The 21,508-nt window shown below is 52.4% G+C and overlaps 2 protein-coding genes across 2 annotated transcripts in view; both read left to right on the top strand.

The window, feature by feature from the left end:
* MEI1 (meiotic double-stranded break formation protein 1) overlaps nt 1-3,706 on the top strand; it is a 78,503-nt gene extending 74,797 nt beyond the window's left edge. Inside the window, exons 28-31 of the mRNA XM_004771229.2 lie at nt 421-527; nt 2,344-2,475; nt 2,665-2,774; nt 3,525-3,706. Of these exons, the coding sequence (XP_004771286.1) occupies nt 421-527; nt 2,344-2,475; nt 2,665-2,774; nt 3,525-3,570 (395 nt within the window). The 3' untranslated portion in view covers nt 3,571-3,706. The remainder of the gene's footprint in view (nt 1-420; nt 528-2,343; nt 2,476-2,664; nt 2,775-3,524) is intronic.
* A 1,059-nt stretch (nt 3,707-4,765) lies between these two features.
* On the top strand, nt 4,766-19,584 carry CCDC134 (coiled-coil domain containing 134). Its single transcript, XM_013045178.2, has 7 exons — nt 4,766-4,903; nt 6,850-6,968; nt 7,794-7,915; nt 8,117-8,201; nt 10,214-10,395; nt 10,679-10,750; nt 18,044-19,584. Exons 2-7 carry the CDS (start codon nt 6,866-6,868, stop codon nt 18,167-18,169), a joined length of 690 nt encoding a protein of 229 aa, XP_012900632.1. The 5' UTR covers nt 4,766-4,903; nt 6,850-6,865; the 3' UTR covers nt 18,170-19,584.
* The last annotated feature ends 1,924 nt before the right edge of the window (nt 19,585-21,508 follow it).

Below are 21,508 nucleotides of genomic sequence, written 5' to 3'. Positions count from 1 at the left end.
GGGCCAGCCCCTGCCACCCTTCTGTCCTAGACTCCCAACCTCTGTTTTTTGATACACACTCATTTTGTTTAATTGTTTTCATAACATGCAAAGGCATTATAATGTCCATTATACAGATGAGGACACTGCAGTCCAGAGAGGTCAAGTAACCTGCCCAACCAAGGTCACAAAGCTCTGAAGTGGCACAGCCCTTCCTTCTGCTTCCCACAATAGTGGGATATGTGGTCTCCCTGAGCCAGGCAGCATAGGTGGCTAGAAGCCCAGGGAAGAAAGAAACTTCCAGTGGTCAATTTGTCCCAGGCCCTGCCGCTAGCTAAGCAGCCCCTTTTTGAGACAATAAGAGAAAGTCCTCTTCAGCAATGTTCCAAGGCCTACAGAGAAGCAGCAGTAACAACCCAGGGTGACTGGTGTTTCCTATAGCATTCCATGTGGTTTCCCAGCCTTGGAATCGGTTTTTGCTGTTTACCCTCCTGGATGCTGGAGAGAGTTCCTTCCTCAGACCTGAGATCTTGAGGTTCATGACCCTGGTAAGTGCAGAATGGATGGTTCTGTGGTGTGAAGGATGTTATGAGCTGTGTGGTCCTGAAGAGGCCAGGTAGACGGGTAGAAAGCGGAGGGGCTGGGTGGGCCTTCACCGTCTAGGAGGGCTGCTCAGAGAATTCCTCTAAGCGCCCACATCTTCTCACCCCAAAAGACCCAGATACTCTTTCTTTTTTTTTTTTTTTTAAGATTTTTATTTATTTACTTGACAGCTATATATGGAGAGCAGAAGTATGCAGAGAGGCAGGCAGAGGGAGAGGGAGAAACAGGGTCCCCACTGAGCAGGGAACCCGACATGGGACCTAATCCCAGGACCCCGGGATCACAACCCCAGATGAAGGCAGGCGCACCCCAGATACTCTTTCTAATTCATTTGCACATGAAACATTGGCCAAGGCTTGTCTGCCACATCCAGATCCTGTGCTGGGGACCAAAGATGTCACCGAGCCAAATGTTCTACCTTTTAAGGGTCCCCCAGTCTAGAGAAGAAAATAGAAAAGGAAACTAATAGTTAAAACATGATGTTAATGAATACTGTTTTTCTGAAAATAAATAAATTAATTTATACAAAACAAAACAAAAAAACATGATGTTATGGGGCAGCTGGGTTGGCTCAGTGGGTTAAGCCTCTGCCTTCGGCTCAGGTTATGATCCCAGGGTCCTGGGATTGGGCCCCACATTGGGCTCTCTGCTCAGCAGGGAGCCTGCCTCCCCGTCTCTCTCTCTCTGCCTGCCTCTCTGCCTGCTTGTGATCTCTGTCAAATAAATAAGTAAAATCTTTAAAAAAAAACATGATGTTATTAGTGGCTCAGCAGAAGATATGCTAAGTGCCTGGCACACCATAAGTGCCCACTGAGTAAAGAACAGAGAACACTGAGTAAAGAACAAAGCTGTGAGCCTGTGAATGGTAGTGAAGTGGATCAGTGAATAAGGCAGTGATTGGTGTAGGAACACGGAGACGAGCACAGCTGACCACTGAATAACGTGGGGGTTAGGGGTGCTGACCCCGTTACAGTTAGAAATCTGCATATTCACTTTTGACTCCCCAAAACTTAACTACTAATAGCCCACTGTTGACTGGAAGCCTCACTGATAACATAAACTGTCAGTTAACACATATTTTGTGTGTTATGTGTACTAAATACTGATTTTTACAATAAAGGAAGCTAGTAAAAAATGTTACTAAGAAAATCATAAAAAGAAAATACTTTTATAATACCGTATTTATTGAAAAAATTTGTGTCTAAGTGGACCTGTGCAGTTCACTCTCACGTTGTTCAAAGGTTGACTATAATTGCTTCTGTCAGAGCCAGGAAGGAGAGATGAATAAGGATGCAGTAAGCACCCAATTAATGCCTCTCCTGTTTTAATGAAACGGAAACATTCAGCAGGAAGGTAACATTTTAGCTGAGGTTTGAAGGATTAATAGGCAAAGAGGAGGAAAAGTGTTCCAGGCAGTGAAGTGAAAATAGCAGGTAAACAAACACGTGGTGGTGTGTTTGGGTAACCATACACAGTCCTTTTGGCCATGCGTGTTTCGTGCAGGTTCAAGGAGTGAGGGGAAGGGTACTGAAGAGGTCAGCAGGGCCAACTCTCTGAGTGTGTCACAGTGTGCCTAGTTTACACCTCTCGTCTATGACACAACCCCACCTCTGCCCACCAACTCTGAGCTTCTGAAGGCAGGGTTCTCTGGGTTTCAGATCTGTGCCCCCAGCCCAGGGCCAGACACAGCAGGGACACAGGAAATATCTGTGAAGAATATGCCAAATCCCCGTGTGTTTGGGGCTTCTCTCCCTGGCCCAGCTTGTGCGGTTCCAGAGCAGCAGTGTCCTCGGTCACGAGGAGGTGGGTCATGTTCTGCAAGCCGCGGCTCTGGCTGACCTCTCTACACTGTCGAACAACACACGCCAGGCTCTGCATGGCTTCCTCCTGCAGGTGGGTGGGAAGGGGATGCTGTGTAGCCACTGTAAGGCTAGACCCTCCACGCCGTCCTCTGTGCGGAGGATGGTGGTTCTGGCCACAGCAGCTGAGGGGAGGTCAGAGTGCAGAGGGTGGAGGGTTGAGAGGGCCTGTGTGGAGTGGATGCTGAGAAGGACTGTCTTCCCTGCCTTCTTCTCCCCTCAGGTCCAGAGCATGGGTCTCCTGGCTGATCACACCACGGCCCACACCCTGCAGGCCTCCCTAGAGGGCCTTACCCTGAGTAGCTCCTCCACCCAGCCACCCCTGGACATGCTGTATCCTTTCTTGCATCTGGGAGCCTTGGCCTGGGCAAGGTCACTCAGGCTATGGGAGGCTGTGGCATCATGCTTCAGAGGGGTGACACTGTCTACAGCCCTGTCCTTTAAAGCATCTGCTTTAGTGAGAATAATCGTGATAGCAATGACAACGGCTTATTCTTTTTAAGTTCCTACCAAGGGCCACGCACATTACTTGCACCATGTCTAATCCTCACAGAAGCTAGGGTATTAACATAGATGTAACTTAGACCAGAGAGGTTAAATGATGTGCCCAGGATCACACAGTAATAGCATCAGGATCTGACCCCCATTTGTCTGCCTCCAAAGCCACATTACCAAACTCAGGAAGGAGCCAGTCCTTTCCCAAGAGCTTTGGAGAAAGTTGCGCAAATCCAGCAGATTCAGGTGCTTCCCTCAGCCCGGTGGGGGGTGATGCCCCTGAGAAAGCCGGGGGCTGTGGGCAGTAGCTAGAGGCCCTCTGGGCGTGGTTGGGGTGCTCCAGAGACACTTCCGTCTGGGTGTTCAATCTGGTGCTTCATCCCCATTCCCGCTGGCTACCTCCCTGGCTCTCCTTCCCCTGTGCCTGAAACAGTTCCCTGTTGAATAGCAACTAGCTACCCTGGTGTTTGGGTCCCAGCTTTAGAACGCAGCCCAATCTTCCTAATGGCACCTCTGAGTACTGGAAGTATAGTTCTCCCATGGTTGGCTCCACCTTTCTGCTGTTTTCCTCTCAGGTTTTGCTGCCAGTTGCCTGGGAGGGGTGGCTGTATCCCTGTCCCACATCAGAGACTGACCTTTGTAACTTGAAGGCCCAGAAACAGAGAACTGAGACCTGGTGAAGAGAAAGGATTGTTGGGGAAATGGATGACAACTGTAGCCATTAGCTCCATTGTTGAAATGGAGTCAGGAAATAAAACGATACACTCACATGTCTCTGTGGACTCTCTAAAAACGTTTCCGACATGACTTGTCTTGGCTCCCTGGAGCTGGTAACTCTGTCACTCAGACAGTGGACTGCTTCCGTGAGGAATTGATGGCCTCCTCAGGGACTGGGGGCTGAGATTTGTTCTGGTGACATGTAAAGAGCACCAGCCGGCTGCCTCAGTTGTACCCAGAAAAAAAAAACAGCCAGGCTATCCACGGGGCTGGAAGTGCAGAGAAAGGCCATGTGGATGGTACCCCTGTGATCCAAGTGCTCTAATCCAAGGTACTTTACCTGCCCCCTCACCTCACATGAAGATGGAGAGAGGTGCAATTTCCAGGCAAGGAAGCTGAGCAGGTCAAATCCTGTGCCTCGCTAGCCCAGCCCAGCTGTTCCTGGCTAGAGCAGGTCCCTTGTGTTTTTTCCGTGCGCCCTGCCCAGAGTTAGTATTTGGTTACCGCGTGTGCAGTTCTTTTAAGGTCTGCTCTCCACAAATGTGCCTGCTTCTGTTCCCAACTCAGCCCGCCGCGCCTCTGGCTCCTTGTCCGCTTGCCGAGCCCCCTGTCCCCCGTCCCCGACCTGGGTGCCGTAACTGGGCAGCCCACCCAGCTCCTCGGGTTTGGCCGTACAGACCCTGCACAACACTGGTCTGAACTCCGTCCTAATGAACGGATAGGGAGGCCCCCGACGAACTAGGTTTAGAAGCTGGTGGACTGAAGAGGCGAGCAGGGGATGCACCAACTCCGCACTGCAGATGTCTTAAAAAAACCAAAACAAAACTGCTAGTGGACCCACCAAACTGGTTGCGTCAACTACAGTTTAAAAGATACTGTCAGCTTATGAAAAGTTTCGGTCAGGGCCCCGGTCCGCTGACGCGCCCTTTGACTCGGGCCCAGACCCCACGCAGGCTTAACTTCCTCCAATCTGACCGTGACAGGGCGACAGTCGCGCCTCGGTCACAAGGTGGGCGGGACAAGACTCGGGTTTGCCGCGCTGGGGTCCGGGCGGGGCGGGGCCGGAAGTGAGGTCAGCGGAGCGGCCGTCGCGGCCCGCGCTCATTGGCGGGGGCGCGCTCGCAGGTTCCTGCGCTGCTGCTGGCGCCTAGTGTGAGCTTCCGCGCCTCTGCTGTTCGCCCCGTGGACCCCGGAGCCGGGCAGCACACCGACGTCCTATCCGCACGCCTCTGACCGCACTGACCTGCCTGGTAGGTGGGGCCGGGGGTCCAGGGAGGGCGGGCTCCTAGTGGGGCTGGGGGGCAGGGGCCAAGGGCCCCCGAACCTGCTGCTGGGGCTAGCGGATGAGATTCTCGGCTCCGGAGTCTTCTCGTCGGAAGGACTCGTTGACTCCTCTGGGAGCCCCAAAGGCTCGGGTCAGCAAGCCGGGTCCGCGAGCCCACTACCGCCATGTCCCCCTCACAGAATGGGTTCAGAGCCTCGTACCCAGCCGGGAAGAGCGCTGGGAACGCACGGGGCGGGGAGCGGGATTGAGAGGCAGGGTCAGTGGGAGTACAGTAGATAAAGCAGGATCCGCCTCCACGCCGTCTGCTTTTTCGGTTTCCCTTTCCCGCTTCTCTCCTGCTGCGGTCGTTACCAGCTGTCTGATTCCCCCTGGCTTTAAGTTCTGCCCTAGCCTGCCCGGGTCGTTCTCTTGAGTCTAGAGCGTGACGTTGGAGGGCAGGTGGTCCTGGGCGAACTTGGACTACTCCTTCCCGTCCTGGAAGCTTCAGTTGTCTCATCCTCAGGCACCAGGACGGTTCTCTGAATGACCTCTGCAGGCTCTGTCAATCACTGAGCGTCTTTCCCCTGGAGCAGGTGTCCTGCTAGTACGGTGGCAGCTTTGAGGTAGCCTTTGCTTATCTAGGATCTCATTAGCCTGGGAATAGCTGAGTGTCTTTGGACAATCACCTCACTTTTCTGTGTCTTGGTTTCCACATTGGTAAAATTGGGCAGCTGTCACCTGACCACTGTGTTTCATATTCCACCCTGTCAGCTCCCTTATCCTTTTGTGCTTGTTTTACAGGTTTATTGATTGTCCCTTTCCCCTACTGGGGACACAAGGACGATGAATGCAGTGATTTTTGTTTGTCTTAGACACCAGTGTATTCCCAGGTCTCAAACAGTGCCTTGAATGTGGAATTTAAAAATTAATTAGGGAATAGTGCTTGAGTAGGAACAGGTGTGGCTTGTGGTGCCTGTGGTTCCACAGTGAGTGAGTGGCAGGCAGCCTTATTACCCAAGACTGTGCACCCTCCTTTCCTGCCCCAAATCCCTTCTTCCATTCTTTTTTTTTTTTTTTTAAGAATTTATTTTTAAGTAATCTCTACACCCAGTGTGGGGCTCGAACTTACAACCTCAAGATCAAGAGTTGCATGCCCACTGACAGAGCCAACCAGGTGGCCCCTTTCTGCTCTGATGACAGAAGTCAGAGAGGGAGGGAAACTGAAAGTTTTCACATCTCCCCTGACTGCCTGGGCTTCTGTAACTGGACATCTTCCTGGGGCCCAGGATGGGGTGTATTGAAAGGGAATGATAATGACCAGACCCCCCTTCCCCAGGCACAATGCCTCACCCAGTCCTTTCTCCCTACAGTAGGGAGAAACCTCTGTTTTACAGGTGAAAAAGCTGAGGCTCAGGATGAGCAATTTGCCCCAGGGCCCACAGTCAGAGGCTGAGCCAGGGCTCCAGCCCAGAGCTCTAGACACTGACCCTGTGCCCTAAGCGTTCCTATGTTGCTAATATTATCTGTATATCCCTCCTACCATCCCACAGTGTTCATGGAGTGTCTGGTGGTCACAGGCCCCGGGCTGAGACTAGTGTTCCAGGAGTTCCCAAAGCTGGGTTCCTGGTATCTGGAGGCCATGGCATGTCGGGAAGCTGCTGTTCACCTGCACTCTTTATAGTTGTCTATAAACAGTCTTTCTGGACCCACAACCGCTTGGATTTCAGGGTTGGAGCAGACCCAGTCTATGGGAATGGAAGAAAAGGTGAGGTGTTCTAACCAACACTTGATCGAGTCAGTTCTCTTCTAAACCTCAGTTTCCCTGTATATTGAATGGAAAAGACAAGGCGTACTTGTTCTGAGGATTGCGCGTGTGCTTTATTTTATAAAACCAAACTCTGGATCTCACCCCTCTCTGGGTTACTTTCCTAGTCCTAGGATCTTGAATATGGATCTTCTTCAGTTCCTGGCCTTCCTCTTTGTCCTGCTGTTGTCTGGGACAGGAGTCACAGGAACTCTGAAGACCTCCCTGGACCCGAGCCTGGAAATCTGTATCCTTTGCCATGGGAGGTGGTGTTAATAAGCTGTTTCTGAAGTTGTCTATAAACAGTCTTTCTGGACCCACAACTGATTGGATTTCAGGGTTGGAGCAGACCCAGTCTATGGGAATGGAAGAAAAGGTGAGGTGTTCTAACCAACACTTGATCGAGTCAGTTCTCTTCTAAACCTCAGTTTCCCTGTATATTGAATGGAAAAGACAAGGCGTACTTTTTCTGAGGATTGTGCGTGTGCTTTGCATCTTATGGGGGAGACTCTAGGTGGAGACTTAGGCCCTGGCATCCTCAGCTACCTTGTCTGGGGCCAGACTCAGAGACACAAAGAAGAGTCAGGACCGGTCAGTCCGTGGCTTTGAGGAACTCACAGACCTCATGCTCTTCTCTTCAGTCAGCAGTTTTATGAACCATGGTTGGGGAAGAGGGTCAGGGAGAAACATGGTTGTGTGGCTTTTGAACTGGGTCTTGAGAGTACAAACTCATGGAGGGGTGGGGGGTGGTGGCATCCCAGGTGAAATGTACAGTGTAAGCAGAGAGGAGGTTCTGGAAATAGTGAATGGTTGCAGCAGGTGGCAGGTTGGCAGGGAGCCAGGTGGCAAGGGTTGGGTTCAGGGTGTCGGATATAGAATCTTACATGAAATGGATGCCTATGCCTCTCAGTTTGTCTCTTCCCTGGTGGTGGGGGACAAGGGGGGTATCTCAGCCGTGGGCATCTCCAGCCCTTGCAGACACTTTCCGGTCGGGAATGGGCCCTCTGGACTGGGACCGCTGGATTGTCCAGGCAGGAGTATGGGTGCCAGCCCTTAACTTCATGCTGCTCAGACAAGAAGATGTTTGAGGTGAAACGGCGAGAACAGCTGTTGGCACTAAAAAACCTGGCGCAGCTAAACGATGTCCATCAGCAGTACAAGATTCTTGACGTCATGCTCAAGGGGCTCTTTAAGGTGCGTGTGGGCATGGGCAGCTCGCGGCAGGCTCAGTCTTTCTTTGATCTGGGCACTGAAGGATGGGTAGGAGCTCCCTAAGGGCCTGGTGTTCAGTGAAGGGGGACTGTATGCACAAAAGATTTTAAATAGGGTTTAAATAAATAGGGCCATCTGTGAAGGGCTCTGCCAAGCCACTCAGCCTGGGTGGGGTTCCCTCAGGTGCTGGAGGACTCGCGGACAGTGCTCATTGCTGCAGATGTGCTCCCAGATGGGCCCTTCCCCCAGGACGAGAAACTGAAGGATGGTATGGTCTTCCCAATCTTACTCCCCGCTCCTCCCCACCACCTTGACCTTCCCTAGCTACTCCTTCCCTCCTATTCTCAGCGCTTTTTTTCTCTGGAAGTATCCGCTTAGAACACCTTCCAAGGGGTCCCCTTGGGTATATGGATAATTAAACCATATTTCTCTGGTCATTTCTGGGCTTCAGAGCCAGTTTCTGGATATAGTTCTTTGTACTGTCCTGTGCTGGGGGCAAGCGAAACAGGGAGAAGCCTCTGCCTATGACCCCACCTTAGGGATTCTTGCCTTTTCTACCATCCTGACCCTTGCGGTAGAGAAGGCAAGGGTTGTTCCCGTTTATAGGAGAAAAAAACCTAAATTCTATTGAAGAGAATGGCCAGTGGGGGCAATTCAGAGTGCTCTTTACTGCTGTTTGAAAGCCTCAACCCCCTTAAATCCTTTTTGAGACAGGATGGGAAGAATAGATAAGTAAAATAATGTCCTGTGTCCCTTCATCCACTCTTCTAAGAATTCTTCTCCTGGGGTAATTCCTCCTCCCCGTGTTAACCGACCATAGTCTAACAATCAAACTTGTTAGATTACACTGTCTGAGAGAGAATGGAAATAGCATTTATATATCAGATGGGGGGCACTCTACAAACACCACCTCGGGTCTCCACTCTAACTCTGAGGAAGGTACTATAGCCCCCGTTTTCCAGATAAAAAGAGAACAAGGGGTTTGCTCTTACAAACCTGTAACCTAAGCTAACTCCTGAGTTCTTTGAGATTTAAGGCTGTTCTGAAACCCAGAGGTTTCTGTTTACCAGACTTGGACCCAACCTGGCATATCTTTGGAGGAGTCTGCTTGTCTCTCTGTGTGTCCTGGCTGATGCTGGGAGACTTGCCTGGGCCTTATCTGCAGGGATGGCTCAAACAGGAACTTCAATGGGGCTGGGAGTGTTCCATTTCATGGTAGCCTAGGTCGGGGGGACCTCCCGCCACGACCACTATGGACACACTGACTTAGTCTGAACTGTTGACCAGAGGAAGGACGTTAGTGGGAAAACTGGTGAAATTCAGATAAGGTCTAATGATTAGTATCGATGTTAATTCCCTTGTTTAGATAGCTGTACAATGGTTACGTAAGATGATGACATTAGGGGAAACCAAGTCAAGGAATTTTGTGATGGAAGTCTAAAGTTATTTTAGTATACATCTCAGGAGGCATTTGGAATAAAATAAAGGGGTGCCTAGGTGGCTTAGATGGTTAAGCATCTGCCTTGGGCCCAGGTCATGACCTCAGGGTGCTGGGATTGAGTCCTGCCTCGGGCTCCCTGCTCAGTGAGTGGGGAGTCTGCTTCTCCTCCCTCTGCCTGTACCCTGAGCTCATTTGCATGCATGCTCTCTCTCTCTCTCACACTCACTCTCAAATAAATAAATAAAAACCTTTTTAAAAAATAAAAATAATATAAAATTGGAAAGATTTTTTAAAAAGAGCAAAAAGCCCCTCCTGTGCTCCCCAGTGATCCTAACAGACCTGCCCTTCACATGCAGTGTAGTTGTGTTAACACTGGGGCCTGGCTCTGGGTATCTGGAGGTCAAGTTGGGGAAGTCAGACCCAGCCACGCCCCACATGACACATGGGTCTTCATGTGCAAAATGGCACCCACCTCTCTGGTCCCTACCACAAATGAGATACAGGGGACAGAGCATGGCCCTTGGAGTCAGACCTGGGTTTGCAGCCCACCTTTGCCACTCACCCACCATCTGAGCCTCAGTTTCCTGTCTGTACAGAGGGAACAGCAGCCACATCTCCCTGGAGGTAGTGTTGAGGGTTCAGTGACCTAGTGGTCACTGGTGGACATAAAGCCTTTAGCAGGTATTGCACATGTGGTCAGCCCCTGAAGAGAGCGGGCACAGTTCCCTTCTCTGATGAGTAGGCTTAGTGGGCTTCGGTTCCCTGAGGGGTGGCTGGGGTGGCCAGGCAGGCAGGAGAAGGACATCTGCCCAGGCCACTCATCAGGATCCTCTCGCCAGCTTTCTCGCAAGTAGTGGAGAACACGGCCTTCTTCGGTGACGTGGTGCTGCGCTTCCCGAGGATTGTGCACCACTACTTTGACCACAATTCCAACTGGAACCTCCTCATCCGCTGGGGCATCAGCTTCTGCAACCAGTCGGGCGTGTTTGACCAGGGCCCCCATGCGCCCATCCTTAGCCTGGTAAGGACTGGCTGCAGCAGAGGAGGTGCGGGGGCCCTCTGCCTGGTGGTGTACCACGAACCTCGCATCTCTGCCTTCAGTGGCGCTCCTTTGTCAGCCCCAGGTTGTGGTTTCTGTGATGAGGCTCAGGGCACCCTGAGATCCCGTCTCAAGGGGTTCTGTGCTGACCTGGGTCTGTTCCACATCTGCCTCAGCCTTGGGCCTGGGTCCCACCGTGGAGGGAGTGGCTGTGGATAAGGAGTCAGGAGAAGGCAGAGGATGACTAACTCTTCCTCATCCACAGATGGCCCAGGAGCTGGGGATCAGCGAGAAAGACTCTGACTTCCAGAACCCATTTAAAGTAGACCGCCCAGAGGTAAGCTGCTGGAACGGATGGCCGTGTCTACTCTGCCTCTGCGGGGTCATGGGCAGCCAGGTCATGTAGGGGCTGGAGCACCTTGAGTGGAGCACGAGGGCTTTCGACTTGGAGCCAGACTTGTTTGGGTCTGGATGCACGTACCATCACTCGTTCCTTGGTACCTTTGGGCAAGCTGCTGCCCCTGTCCTAGCCTCAGGCTCCCTGTCTTTTCATGGGGTACGGACCCCAGCTGTGAGGGGGCAGTCAGAAGCTGTGAGTGCACCATCCCTGTGTACACTAGGCATCTAACATCAGGTGGACACCAGGGAGGTCAGGCCCTGTTTCTCTGCCCTTGAGCCTCTGAGTGCTCAGCCTGGCTTCTGTCTCACATTCCTGCATATGCTTTCATCCTAGGGAGCTGAGGTGGGCTCCGAGGGCTGCAGGCTGCAGGGTAGGGTCACAGATGGGGACACATAGCAGGGAGAGGAAATCAGAGGTGACAGGGCAGGGCAGCAGGGGCAGGAAAGGCTGGAGGACTGGACTTGTTAAATCATAGGCTCTCCTCTGGTACAGGGCGGAGTGTCAGGGTCCATGAAGGTCTAGGACTTTAGCGGCTCCTGCTTCATGGATGCTGACAGGTCAGAGACATCAGAGTTCATTGCAGCAAAAGCAATATGTAGACTGTTGGCCTGGTCATGTGGGCTCCCCTTGTTCCCCAAGTCACCCAGGGATGACCCAGGAGCCCAGGCAGATACCATGCTGCGGTGGGTTTGCATGAAGCTGAAGAATACTAAGTTTGGGATATTCACGGCCACGGCCTTCAGAATGAATAGAAGCAGACCTGCTCTTTGGGGGAAGTCATCATGTCACCCTTCCAGGTTGTTCTCTGCAAGCCGTCCTGACAGAAGGCCCAGACAGAGTGATCAGGGCTCTGCTTTCTTGGGGAACCCGGTGAGAATATGCAGGGATGCTCAGGGCCTTGGTCGATTGCCTCCCCCATAGTTCACCCCACAGCCCTCTTGGCTTAACTTAAATTTCCGCATGAACATGCGGTTCAGTTCTGATTGATCTCGTAGGTAGAGGCTAGCATCACATATGTTCAGTTTGTCGCGTACGGCCATTGGATTAAAGCTGCCATCAGCAGGACACTAAGCAGCGGGATGAAGCCAGCCTGCTGTGTTGATCTCAAGCCCCCAGCGTCACAGACTCAGCCAGCTATGATAAGTCCTGCGCGGGCCAGTAGGTCTTATCTTAGATAATCAGAATGTGGTCTGAGACGAGTCAGTTACCCATTACCATCCATGCAAGAGTTTAGACTGACCTGCTGATCTTTGATGTTATTGTCAGTAATTACAGGGAGCAGTAGATGGACCCAGAGCAATCCTTGTCCCCAGAAAAGGGACATTCTTTTTTTTCTTTATTTTAGAGTGTGTGTACATGCTTGTGCTAGTGGGTAGGGGGCGGGGTGGGCAGAGGGAGAGAGAGAATCTTTTTTTTTTTTTTTTTAAGATTTTATTTATTTATTTTTTTGACAGACAGAGATTACAAGTAGGCAGAGAGGCAGCCAGAGAGAGAGGGGGGAAGCAGGCTCTCCGCTGAGCAGAGAGACCTATGCAGGGCTCGATCCCAGGACCCTGAGATCATGACTTGAGCTGAGGGCAGGAGCTTAACCCACTGAGCCACCCAGGCGCCCCGAGAGAGAGAGAAAATCTTGAGGAGGCTCCACACCCAGCATGGAGCTTGACATGGGGCTTTGGGCTCCATCTCACACCCTTGAGATCATGTCCTGAGCCGAAATCGAGAGTTGGTTCCTTAACCAACTGAGCCACCCAAGTGCCCCAGTAAAGAGACATTTCATGGCCCACTGTCTCCCACACGTTACTACTTGATTTGAGTCACCATTATATTATTGGCCTGAGCCCTGAGGGCAACGTCCCTATGGAGCTGCAGCCTCAGTTGCCCTATTGGCATAATGGAAGGTCACTCAGGCGTCAGGAGAAGCAGATGCATGTGTATCTGTCAGATTCAAACAGGCTGTGCTGCTGAGTATGTCTGCACAGGGTCCCTTTGGGAGTTGCCTTTGATGGCATCAGGCAGGCGCATTAGAGTAGTTCACTACTGACCATGTCCCTGTGAGTTTTCCTGTCACAGGGTTGAGAGTGAGACACCCAACAGCTGATTAGATTGTCAGCTGCAGCTGCCCCTCAGCTTGGGCAGACCCTAGGGTTGTTTGCCAGGTGGTGGTGCTGGATCTAAGAGACCAAGAGGAGTAATTGTTCCCTCCCCAGATGCTAATCTTAATTGCTGCCACAAGGTCAGGATGTCACTTCCTAGGACCTGTAATTTCACTTTTTCTCCAGTCATCTGCTACTCTCACCTGGACCTTTGTTTTATTCAGAAGGGTCAGCTATGAATGGGACAAGGGCATTTTTACAAAACAATCAGAAACACATTGTATCTTCCACCTTGGGCCACATGGGCCACCGTAGAGGTACTTGGAGGGAGCATACTCAACCGAATGGTCGTTATCCTAATGATCTCAGGACCTGCTATCCCAACCAGCTCCTCTAGGTAGTAAAGCCAGAACTATGGAGCCCCCTGCCCTGTGCCCGTCCACAGCGGCAGGTTTGCTGCCGCTTCTGGCACAATCCAGTACAACTGGGCAGCGGAGTCTTGCTCAGTGTTTTGATTCTGGTTGGTCTCATCAGAGAGTGGGCCTTAGGATGGACAACTGACCAACTGAGCTGGACTGTTAAACCGTCCACCACAGTTTGTTTCCATGGTTTGTGGTCCCAGAGAGGAATGGTTGATCTGCCCGTCTGTTGTCTTCTAAGTGGCAGGCCAGATGACTAGGACGCTAATGACAGTCGGTAGAAATACACTGTGCGTGGTGTTCAGAGTGCCATCTAAGCGAGGGTGGTGGCTTCACGTTTGGGTCAATATCTGACTGGCCCTGATGGCATTTAGTCTTCCAGCATTGTCACTGGGACTGGATGGCCAGTAGACACCAGTGTCTGGGGTTCCCGAAAGCATCCCCAAGTTTGATGAGGACTGAGTGTGTGGTTGTGCTTGTGGCTGTAATTTATTACAGCAAAAGGATACAGCACAAAATCGGGAGAGGGAGAAGACTCATAGGGTGAAGTTTGAGGGAAACCAGGTGCCGACCTGCATGAGCCCTCTCCCAGTGGAGTTCCCCAGGAGCATACGTGTGACATGTGAGAAATTGCCTGTCAGGGAGGCTCATTAAAGACTCAGCTCAGGGTGCCTGGGTGGTTCAGTCGGTTAAGCATCTGTGTTTGGCTCAGGTCATGATTCCAAGGTCCTGGGATTGAGCCCGGTGTCGGGCTCCTTGCTCAGCAGGGAGCAAGGAGCTTCTCCCTCTCCCTCTGCTGCTCCCCCTGCTTGTGTTCTCTCTCTTTCAAATAAATAAATAAAGTCTTTAAAGAAAAAATAAAAAAGACTCCGTGCCTAGAGTTTTTATTGGGAGCTGGTCCCTTAAGCACCCTCTGCCCAGTACATTCCGAACTCCCAGGAGGAAAGCAGGTGTCAGCATAAACCACATTGTTTACAAAGTAGGCTCAGTGCGCCACTCATTAATTAGGGCAATGGGAGCCTCCCCCACCAAATCCAGGTTTCCAAACACTAGCCAAGATCCCAGCTTAGAAGCAGTCCTTTTGAAGACTAGCAGTGAGGCCGGCTATGTTAACTCTTCTGGATGGCACCATTAGCTCTTAATTTAGGTGAACGATCAGTGGACCCAGCATGACTATTTAGGGGAACCTTTGAGTCAAGGGCCCCCTTGAACTAGTGGCTTTGCTTCAGGCAGCAGAATGGGGGATGGGGGTTTCCCTACCAGGGTTGCTGCTATCACCTTGTCACGTAACGTCCCTCGAGCTTGCCTGCTTCCGTGGCCACCCTGATAAATGGCCGGTGTAAGAACAGTCAGGGCATACCCAGCAAGAATATGCAGGGACACTCAAGGTCATGGCAGATTGCCTTTCCCAGGGAGGGGCACCCACAGAGAAGCCTTATAGCTGTGACACTAGCTCTCCTTGCCCTGTAGGTCATGAATGCCTCTGGCACAGGAGGAGGGTGAGACCATGAACCAGAGGGAACGGGTTCTAGGGTAGATGTCCTAGTGTGCTCTGCTTGGAAATAAGCATAGCAGCAACATCTGTGCCTTACTTGTCATTGGCTGGGGACGGTCTCAAGCTTTGACTCACTGTTTGGCCTCCAGTGTGGACCTGTCCCAGCAGCAGCAGCTCCCCGCATGCACTTGCCATGCCAGGGAGTACTGTGGGAATCCTCGCCTGCTGCTCACATACCTGTCACTGAACAACCCCGCTGCCCCTGTCCAGACAGGGCTGGCCCTCTCCCTGCTCTTCCTGTGCTTATGGTCTGTTGGGGAAGGCAGCAGGGAAACCGTCCTGATCTTGCGTGATCACCACACTAGGGGAGGAGGGAGGCATGGTGAGCTGTGGAACCGCTAACAGGGAACCTGACCCTGCTGCAGCAGGTGGGCGGTGGAGATAAATAAGATTCTGGGATAAATAAGACTTGAGGGGTGGACCAGCCTGGGGAGGACCTTCCAGGCAGAGGGACTAGTTAGTTGCACCGAGGCTCAGAGGCCTAGCACATGCATTTATCATTCCGTGAGCATCTCCTAAATCCCAGCCACTAAAGAAGCCACCGACTAGCCCTGCTCTCCTGGGACAGAGTCAATAAAGAACATATAATATAGTAGGTGGTGAAAAAAAAGCAGGGGAATATGGGTAAGGATTCAGGGATAAGGTCCGTGGAGATATAATTGCTACTTCATGTGACTCAGGCACAGAAGGTCTTACTGAAAAGACCCGAACAAGGCGAGGGAGCCAGCCATGTGTCTGAGGGAAGAACATTCCAAGCTGAAAGAGCAGCAAGTGCAAAGGTCCTGAGTTAGAAGCATATTTGGGGGAGGGGAGGATGTGAGAAGATAAGGTCAGAGTAGGCCAGATCACAAGACCCTTTGCGGTGGGGGGGGGTTCTTCTCAGGGGTTTTGGCATTTCCTCTGAGACACATGGAGAGTGGGGTAATGGGCTCTGACTAACTCCCTTTAAGGGATCAGCCTGGCTGTTGTGTGGGGAGTAGTTTAGGGGACCAGGGTGGGAATAGGGACACTCATGAGGCTAGTGTGCTTGTGCATGTGGGAGTTAACAGTGGCTTAAACCAGGGTGACAACAGTGAGGGTGGCGAGATTCTGGTTGTTTAGAAGACAGAGCCAATAAGATTTGCTAAGGAAGCAGATGTGGCATGAGAGACTCATTAAGAAGGACTAGAAGACTGGGGCGCCTGGGTGGCTCAGTGGGTTAAAGCCTCTGCCTTTGGCCTAGGTCATGATCCCAGGGTCCTGGGATCAAGCCCTGCATCAGGCTCTCTGTTTAGTGGGGAGCCTGCTTCCTCCTCTCTCTGCCTGCCTCTCTGCCTACTTGTGATCTCTGTCTGTCAAGTAAATAAATAAAAATCTTAAAAAAAAAAAGAAGAAGAAGAAAAAGGACTAGAAGACTTTCAGCCTGCACACATTGGAAGAAGGGGGTGCTGTTTTCTAAAATGGGCAGACTGTGGTGGGACCGGGTTGAGGCCTGGATTGTAGATCAGATCTTTGTCTCTGGACCTGGTGAGCATCTGAATGAAGATGTCAAGGAGGCGGTTGGAAATTCGACTCTAGATTGGGGGTTGAAGCTCGGGCTACAAATGCGAGTCATGCTGTGAAGGAAGGTACAGAGAGCCACGGCACAAGTCCTGTCCCATCACCCCAGGGCAGATAAAGCAGTGACCGGAGGGCTGAGGTCTGGGATGTGCCTGCAGGTAGAGGTGGGAGCACGGGGAGAAGCCAGCAAAGAAGTCCCAGAATGACAGCGTGAGAGTAGAAACCGGGAGAGAATCGTTTCCTGGAGACCCTGTGAGGAGAGCGTAGCAAAGAGGGAGTGAGCAGCTTGTAGAAGCTGCTGGAAGGCTGAGAAGCATGAGGCCTAAGAACTGGCCCCTGCATTTAGGATCATGGCCAGTAGCCATCAGAGATCCTAATACAAGCTGTTTTGGTGGAGTGGTCGGGACAAAGATCAGATTCGAGAGAGTGAGAGGCAAGGAGGTGGGCACAGCAAGTGTCGACTACCTTCGAGGAGCTTTCTTTTCAAGGGGCACAGACCAGTGGGAGAGTAGCTGCAGGGGGTGTGGATTCCGGGGGAAGTTTTCATCTGGTGGCAGAGACCAGGCGTGTTGATGGGGACAGCATGTCAGCCGGGAAGAGCTGGTGGTGCAGGGCCAGGAGCATGTCAGCCGGGGGAGAGGATCTGGCACCCAGGGGAAGGGTCGGCCTTGCCTCCAAGAGCAGCGTGGGCACAGAAGCAGCTGGGTTGGTGTGGAGGTGGGAGCTTGCGGACGTTGTCTGGTCAGTGCCTCTATCCTCTGGCGATGGGGTTAGCAATAGGAGAGATGGAGAGAAGTAGGTGAGTTTGAGACAAACTTAGGAGGTACCATGAGCTGGGCCTTGGCCAAGGACTCTGTGCAGAAGGGGAGAGGTGGGGGTGCGGAACCCTGCTGTTGGCGAGGACAGGGACACTTTAAGAGGATTGGGTTTTGGGGAGATGGAGTCATGGTAAGTCTGGGGCACATCGGGGACATCTTAGCGGCCTTTAGATATGGAGATGCTAGTTTGAGCGGTAACTGACACACCTAACAGAAGCCAGGGCTTCAGATGAGCGGGTCTGCGGAGAGCAGAGTCCCTCCACTGAGGTCCTCCTCCCACCCTGGCTCGCCCTGGCTTCCTCTCTCCTTGCCAGGACCACCGTCCATGCACCCCGGAAGCCGTGAGCCTGGGCACTACCATCTTTTCCACCCCCTTTCCAGCTCTGCCAGTGTGATGTCTGGCGCGCTGCTTCCTGTGGCTGTACTCCCATTGCCTGGGCTTCTCTGCAGCTTGTTCCCCAGCAGTGGGACGTCTGTGGTCTCCTGCTCTCGCTGGCTGCCTTCCCCCTTCAGGGGTGTGGCGGGGGAGGAGGAGCCCCATGTAGGTTCACACCTCAGCACCTGCCCCTCTGCCTGGAATGTCCTTTTCTTCGCTCACCCTGTCTGCTTGGGGAGCTCCTGGTTATGTTTTGAGACCCTCTGAACAGCTTTCCCCAGGCTCATTGAACTGTCTCCTTGTCTGCGGGCTCCCCGAGGGCAGAGCGTGTGTCTAGGCCATCTTCCTGCTGCCACAAGCCCATGGCAGCCTGGCTCAGCGCAGACTCTTCGCTGCTGGTAGACTAAACCAGACTGCTCTGTTCTCTCAGTTCATTTCCAGCACCGACCCTTTCCAGAAGGCCCTGAGGGAGGAGGAGAAACGCAGGAAGAAAGAGGAGAAGCGGAAAGAGATCCGAAAGGGCCCGCGGATCTCAAGATCCCAGTCGGAGTTATAGCCGGGAGCAGCCCAGGGCTCAGGAGGAGACCAGTCTGGAGGAAGAGACAGAGGCATCAACTGGTGGTGAGAGCTGGCCCGTGTGAACGGGGAGGGGGCGTTTGCTCAGCCCCCGTGGAGCCGGCTCTGCGCCCTAACAGAAGTGACTGGGCCACACAGGGCTGGGTTTCCTTCCAGGGGCCTCCCTGGAGAGGGTGCCAGCGGGGTCTTCAGAGGATGCCATGCTGCAGATCAAAGCATCTCCAGATGCCGGGGAGGCTGGAAGGATCCCGGGCTGGACTCTCCCTTTGGGTCAGGACCACTGGCCAGCTGGCTGCTGCCCTTCATGAGAAGGCAGTGGCTTCGGGCTCTGAGCCACTTGTAGAAGTGCTGTGCCTGCTGCCGGTCCCACCGTGGCACTGATCTGCCGGGCACAGGTCCCAGCCCTCTGCAAAGACAAAGTAAAAGCCAGCAAATCCTCTGGGCTAATGGAGGCTGGTTTGGGCCCCAGGGAGCTGGGAACCCTTTCATGGGGCAGGGACCTGGCAAAACAGTGAAGCAGGGGCTTGGTTTAGGTCTCCTCTACTCTTCAAAGCACTGTCCTTCATGAAGAAGCGTCCCGGGGTTTAGCCAGGGACTTTAGAGCAACATGATCTCTGTCATCAGATACTGGCGACAGTCCATGAACAGGTGCAGGGTAGAATCAATGTGTTGGCTCTGACAACCCTAGGAGGCCCTTGGGCTATGGGTAGGGGATGTCGGGGCAACAGGCTGTAGCTCTGCAGGACGCTGTGCTTTGTCGTGGCTGGGCTGCCCCAGGCTGGATTGGTCAGAGGGCTCCCCATGGCAGAGACCAGGGGACACAGAGCAGGGAATTAGGGCCTGAATGGGCAGCTGCCCTTTAATCATGTCCCTCCCAGGCAGAGGAAGGAGAGGCTCTGGTGGGGATTCCAATTCAGTCTCTCTGACTTGCCAAGCTAGGTCGGCATCTTAAAAGGGGAGAGACACATGACCATCCCAGAACCCTCCAGCACTGACAGAGTCCAAGAGAGACAGGAGTTTGTCTCAGCCCCTCATACTTGCTAAGTGACCCTGGCGCAGCCCTTCTCTGCGCTGTGGCTTCATTAGCAAAACGGATTTGACAATGTCTGAACCCTCTGATCTGCCCTAAACTGCTTCTCTGAGGCTGCGGCCCAGCTCCTCAGGGACAGATGTTTTCTAATGGTTTTTCTATCATCCTTTAGGTTTGCTGAGCATCTCTGTAGGCACAACAAAAGAGAGGGGCCCCATCTTAACCCCTCTTCACCTCTGTCCCATCTGGCGCCCCTATCCTTCTAGGCTCTCCATCTTGGATAATTCCTTTGTCTCCATCCTCAGATGGGCCCAAGTTTTCCCATCTGACACCTTCAAAGAAAGAAACGGAACAACTCTGCTCTACCTTTCTCTTTCTCTTTGATGCCACTAGTAACTGTGGTTACTAGTTCCGGAAACTCTGCCTCAAGTCTTAACTGCAGGCAGAGCCTTCCCACTTCATTGTCAAGAGGTGTAAAGGCCCCAGGGCACTTGTCCTTCTTCCTTGCACCAGGGTTGGGTCCTGTGGGCAATGTGCCATCAACCAGATGCACCAGCCTGCGTGGCAGTTGTGCTGATGGAGGTGGAGGCCACTGTGACCAGAGGGAGCAGTAGGGCAGGGGGTGGGTTGGTTCTAGTAACCAGACTAGACTAATGCCAGGGGTGTCCAGTGGTGGCAACAATGACATCTTTAGTGGTGTTTTCAGCGTGTTCTTGGATATTGTTCCTGTTTGCTGAGCTTCCAGGTCCAATCTGAGGCACCCCTGGAGGGTCTGGGAGCCCCCTGTATCCTCAGAGGCAGGGTTTTTCAACAGTGGCACAATTTACATTTCGGGCCAGATAATTCTTTGTTGTGTATATGAGAATGGGTGTTCTGTGTGTTGAAGGATACTGGTAGCATTCTTAGCTTCTGCCTACCAGATGCTAGTAGCAGTCTCCAGACATTACTAGATGACCCCACGGGCAAAATCTCCCTGGTCCACAGCCCTTGTCCCTCCTTATTCCAGCCCCACATCTTCCTCCTGCTGTCCTGTCACTGCTCCTAGAGAGATGTTGTTGGAACCTCTTTGAGATGATCCTTCCAGGCTTCTGTGCTGCCATGCTGTCCTGGTTCTCTGTCCTAAGTCTGAGTCTGCTCTGTCTCTTCCTGATTCTTCCTCTTTCCTCACCTGCCCCTTAAGTGAAGGTTTTTTGTTTTTTGTTTTTAAGATTTTATTTATTTGTGAGAGAGCATAAGAGCATGAGCAGAGGGAGGGACAGAGCAGAAGCAGACTTCCCACCGATCAGGGACTTTGATGCAGGGACTCCATCCCAGGACCCCAAGATCATGACCTGAGCCAAAGGCAGACGCTAAACTGACTGAGCCATCTAGGTACCCCCAAAGCATTTTTTTTTAAAGCTTAGTCTCTCCTCTCTGCTCTTTTCTTTTTGGGAGCTGCCTCTTCTGAGACCCCAAAGCTGATGGTACTTGCCCTCTTGCCACTGATAACACTCTGTCCTCATGTTTCAGCTTATCCAAAAGCAAACTTGTTTTCCATCCCCAAGCCTAATCTCTCTGTCAAACTGTGGGGTACACATTCTTGCCTAATCCTGGACGAAGTGACAGCTACATCCTGAAAGATTGGGGGAGGAGGGAGAAAGTGACAGGCACACTGAGCAGAGGCCTAAAAAGGGAGGCATCGAAGGTAGTGAATGAGAAAGCATATTCAAAGTTCACTTCTCTGCCCTGTAGTGATTTCCCCGTCTGTGGTAGATCTCTGGATATATGGTTGCCCGGTCCGTCCCTTTCCAGGTGAAGAACCCAGGTCCTGAGGAGTGACTTGTCTAAGGCTGCTCCATCCCTGAGAGTCGGACTCTGTTCTCCCACCCAGGGCACGGTGCCAACTGAAGAATGCCAGTGTTTTGCTAAAGATGGGTGTGGTGTAGTCAGCTTTCTTCTGCAGTTTCTATAATTTTTTTAAAAAAGGTTTTAAAATTTATTTATTTGACAGACAGAGATCCCAGGTAGGCAGAGAGGCAGGCAGAGAGAGAGATGGGAAGCAGGCTCCCTGGTGAGCAGAGAGCCCGACGCGGGGCTTGATCCCAGGACCCTGGGATCACAACCTGAGCCAAAGGCAGAGGCTTTAACCCACTGAGCCACCCAGGTGCCCCTCTTCTGTAGTTTCTACTGAGCCTTCATTTGTTTCTCCTCCGGCCATTTTATTAGCACTGCAGCCCCTGGGCAGGTTCAGAGAGGAGCTGTGGGGACAACGCGGAGTGACAGGTGCTGTGCCCACTCACCTGACCCCCT

The sequence above is a fragment of the Mustela putorius genome, unplaced genomic scaffold (genome assembly GCF_011764305.1).
Source record: "Mustela putorius furo isolate JIRA1106 unplaced genomic scaffold, ASM1176430v1.1 tig00000738_pilon_pilon_pilon, whole genome shotgun sequence".
Lineage (NCBI taxonomy): Eukaryota > Metazoa > Chordata > Mammalia > Carnivora > Mustelidae > Mustela > Mustela putorius.
The sequence above is the reverse complement of the archived record's forward strand: the minus strand, read 5'-3'. Positions and strand labels throughout refer to the sequence as shown.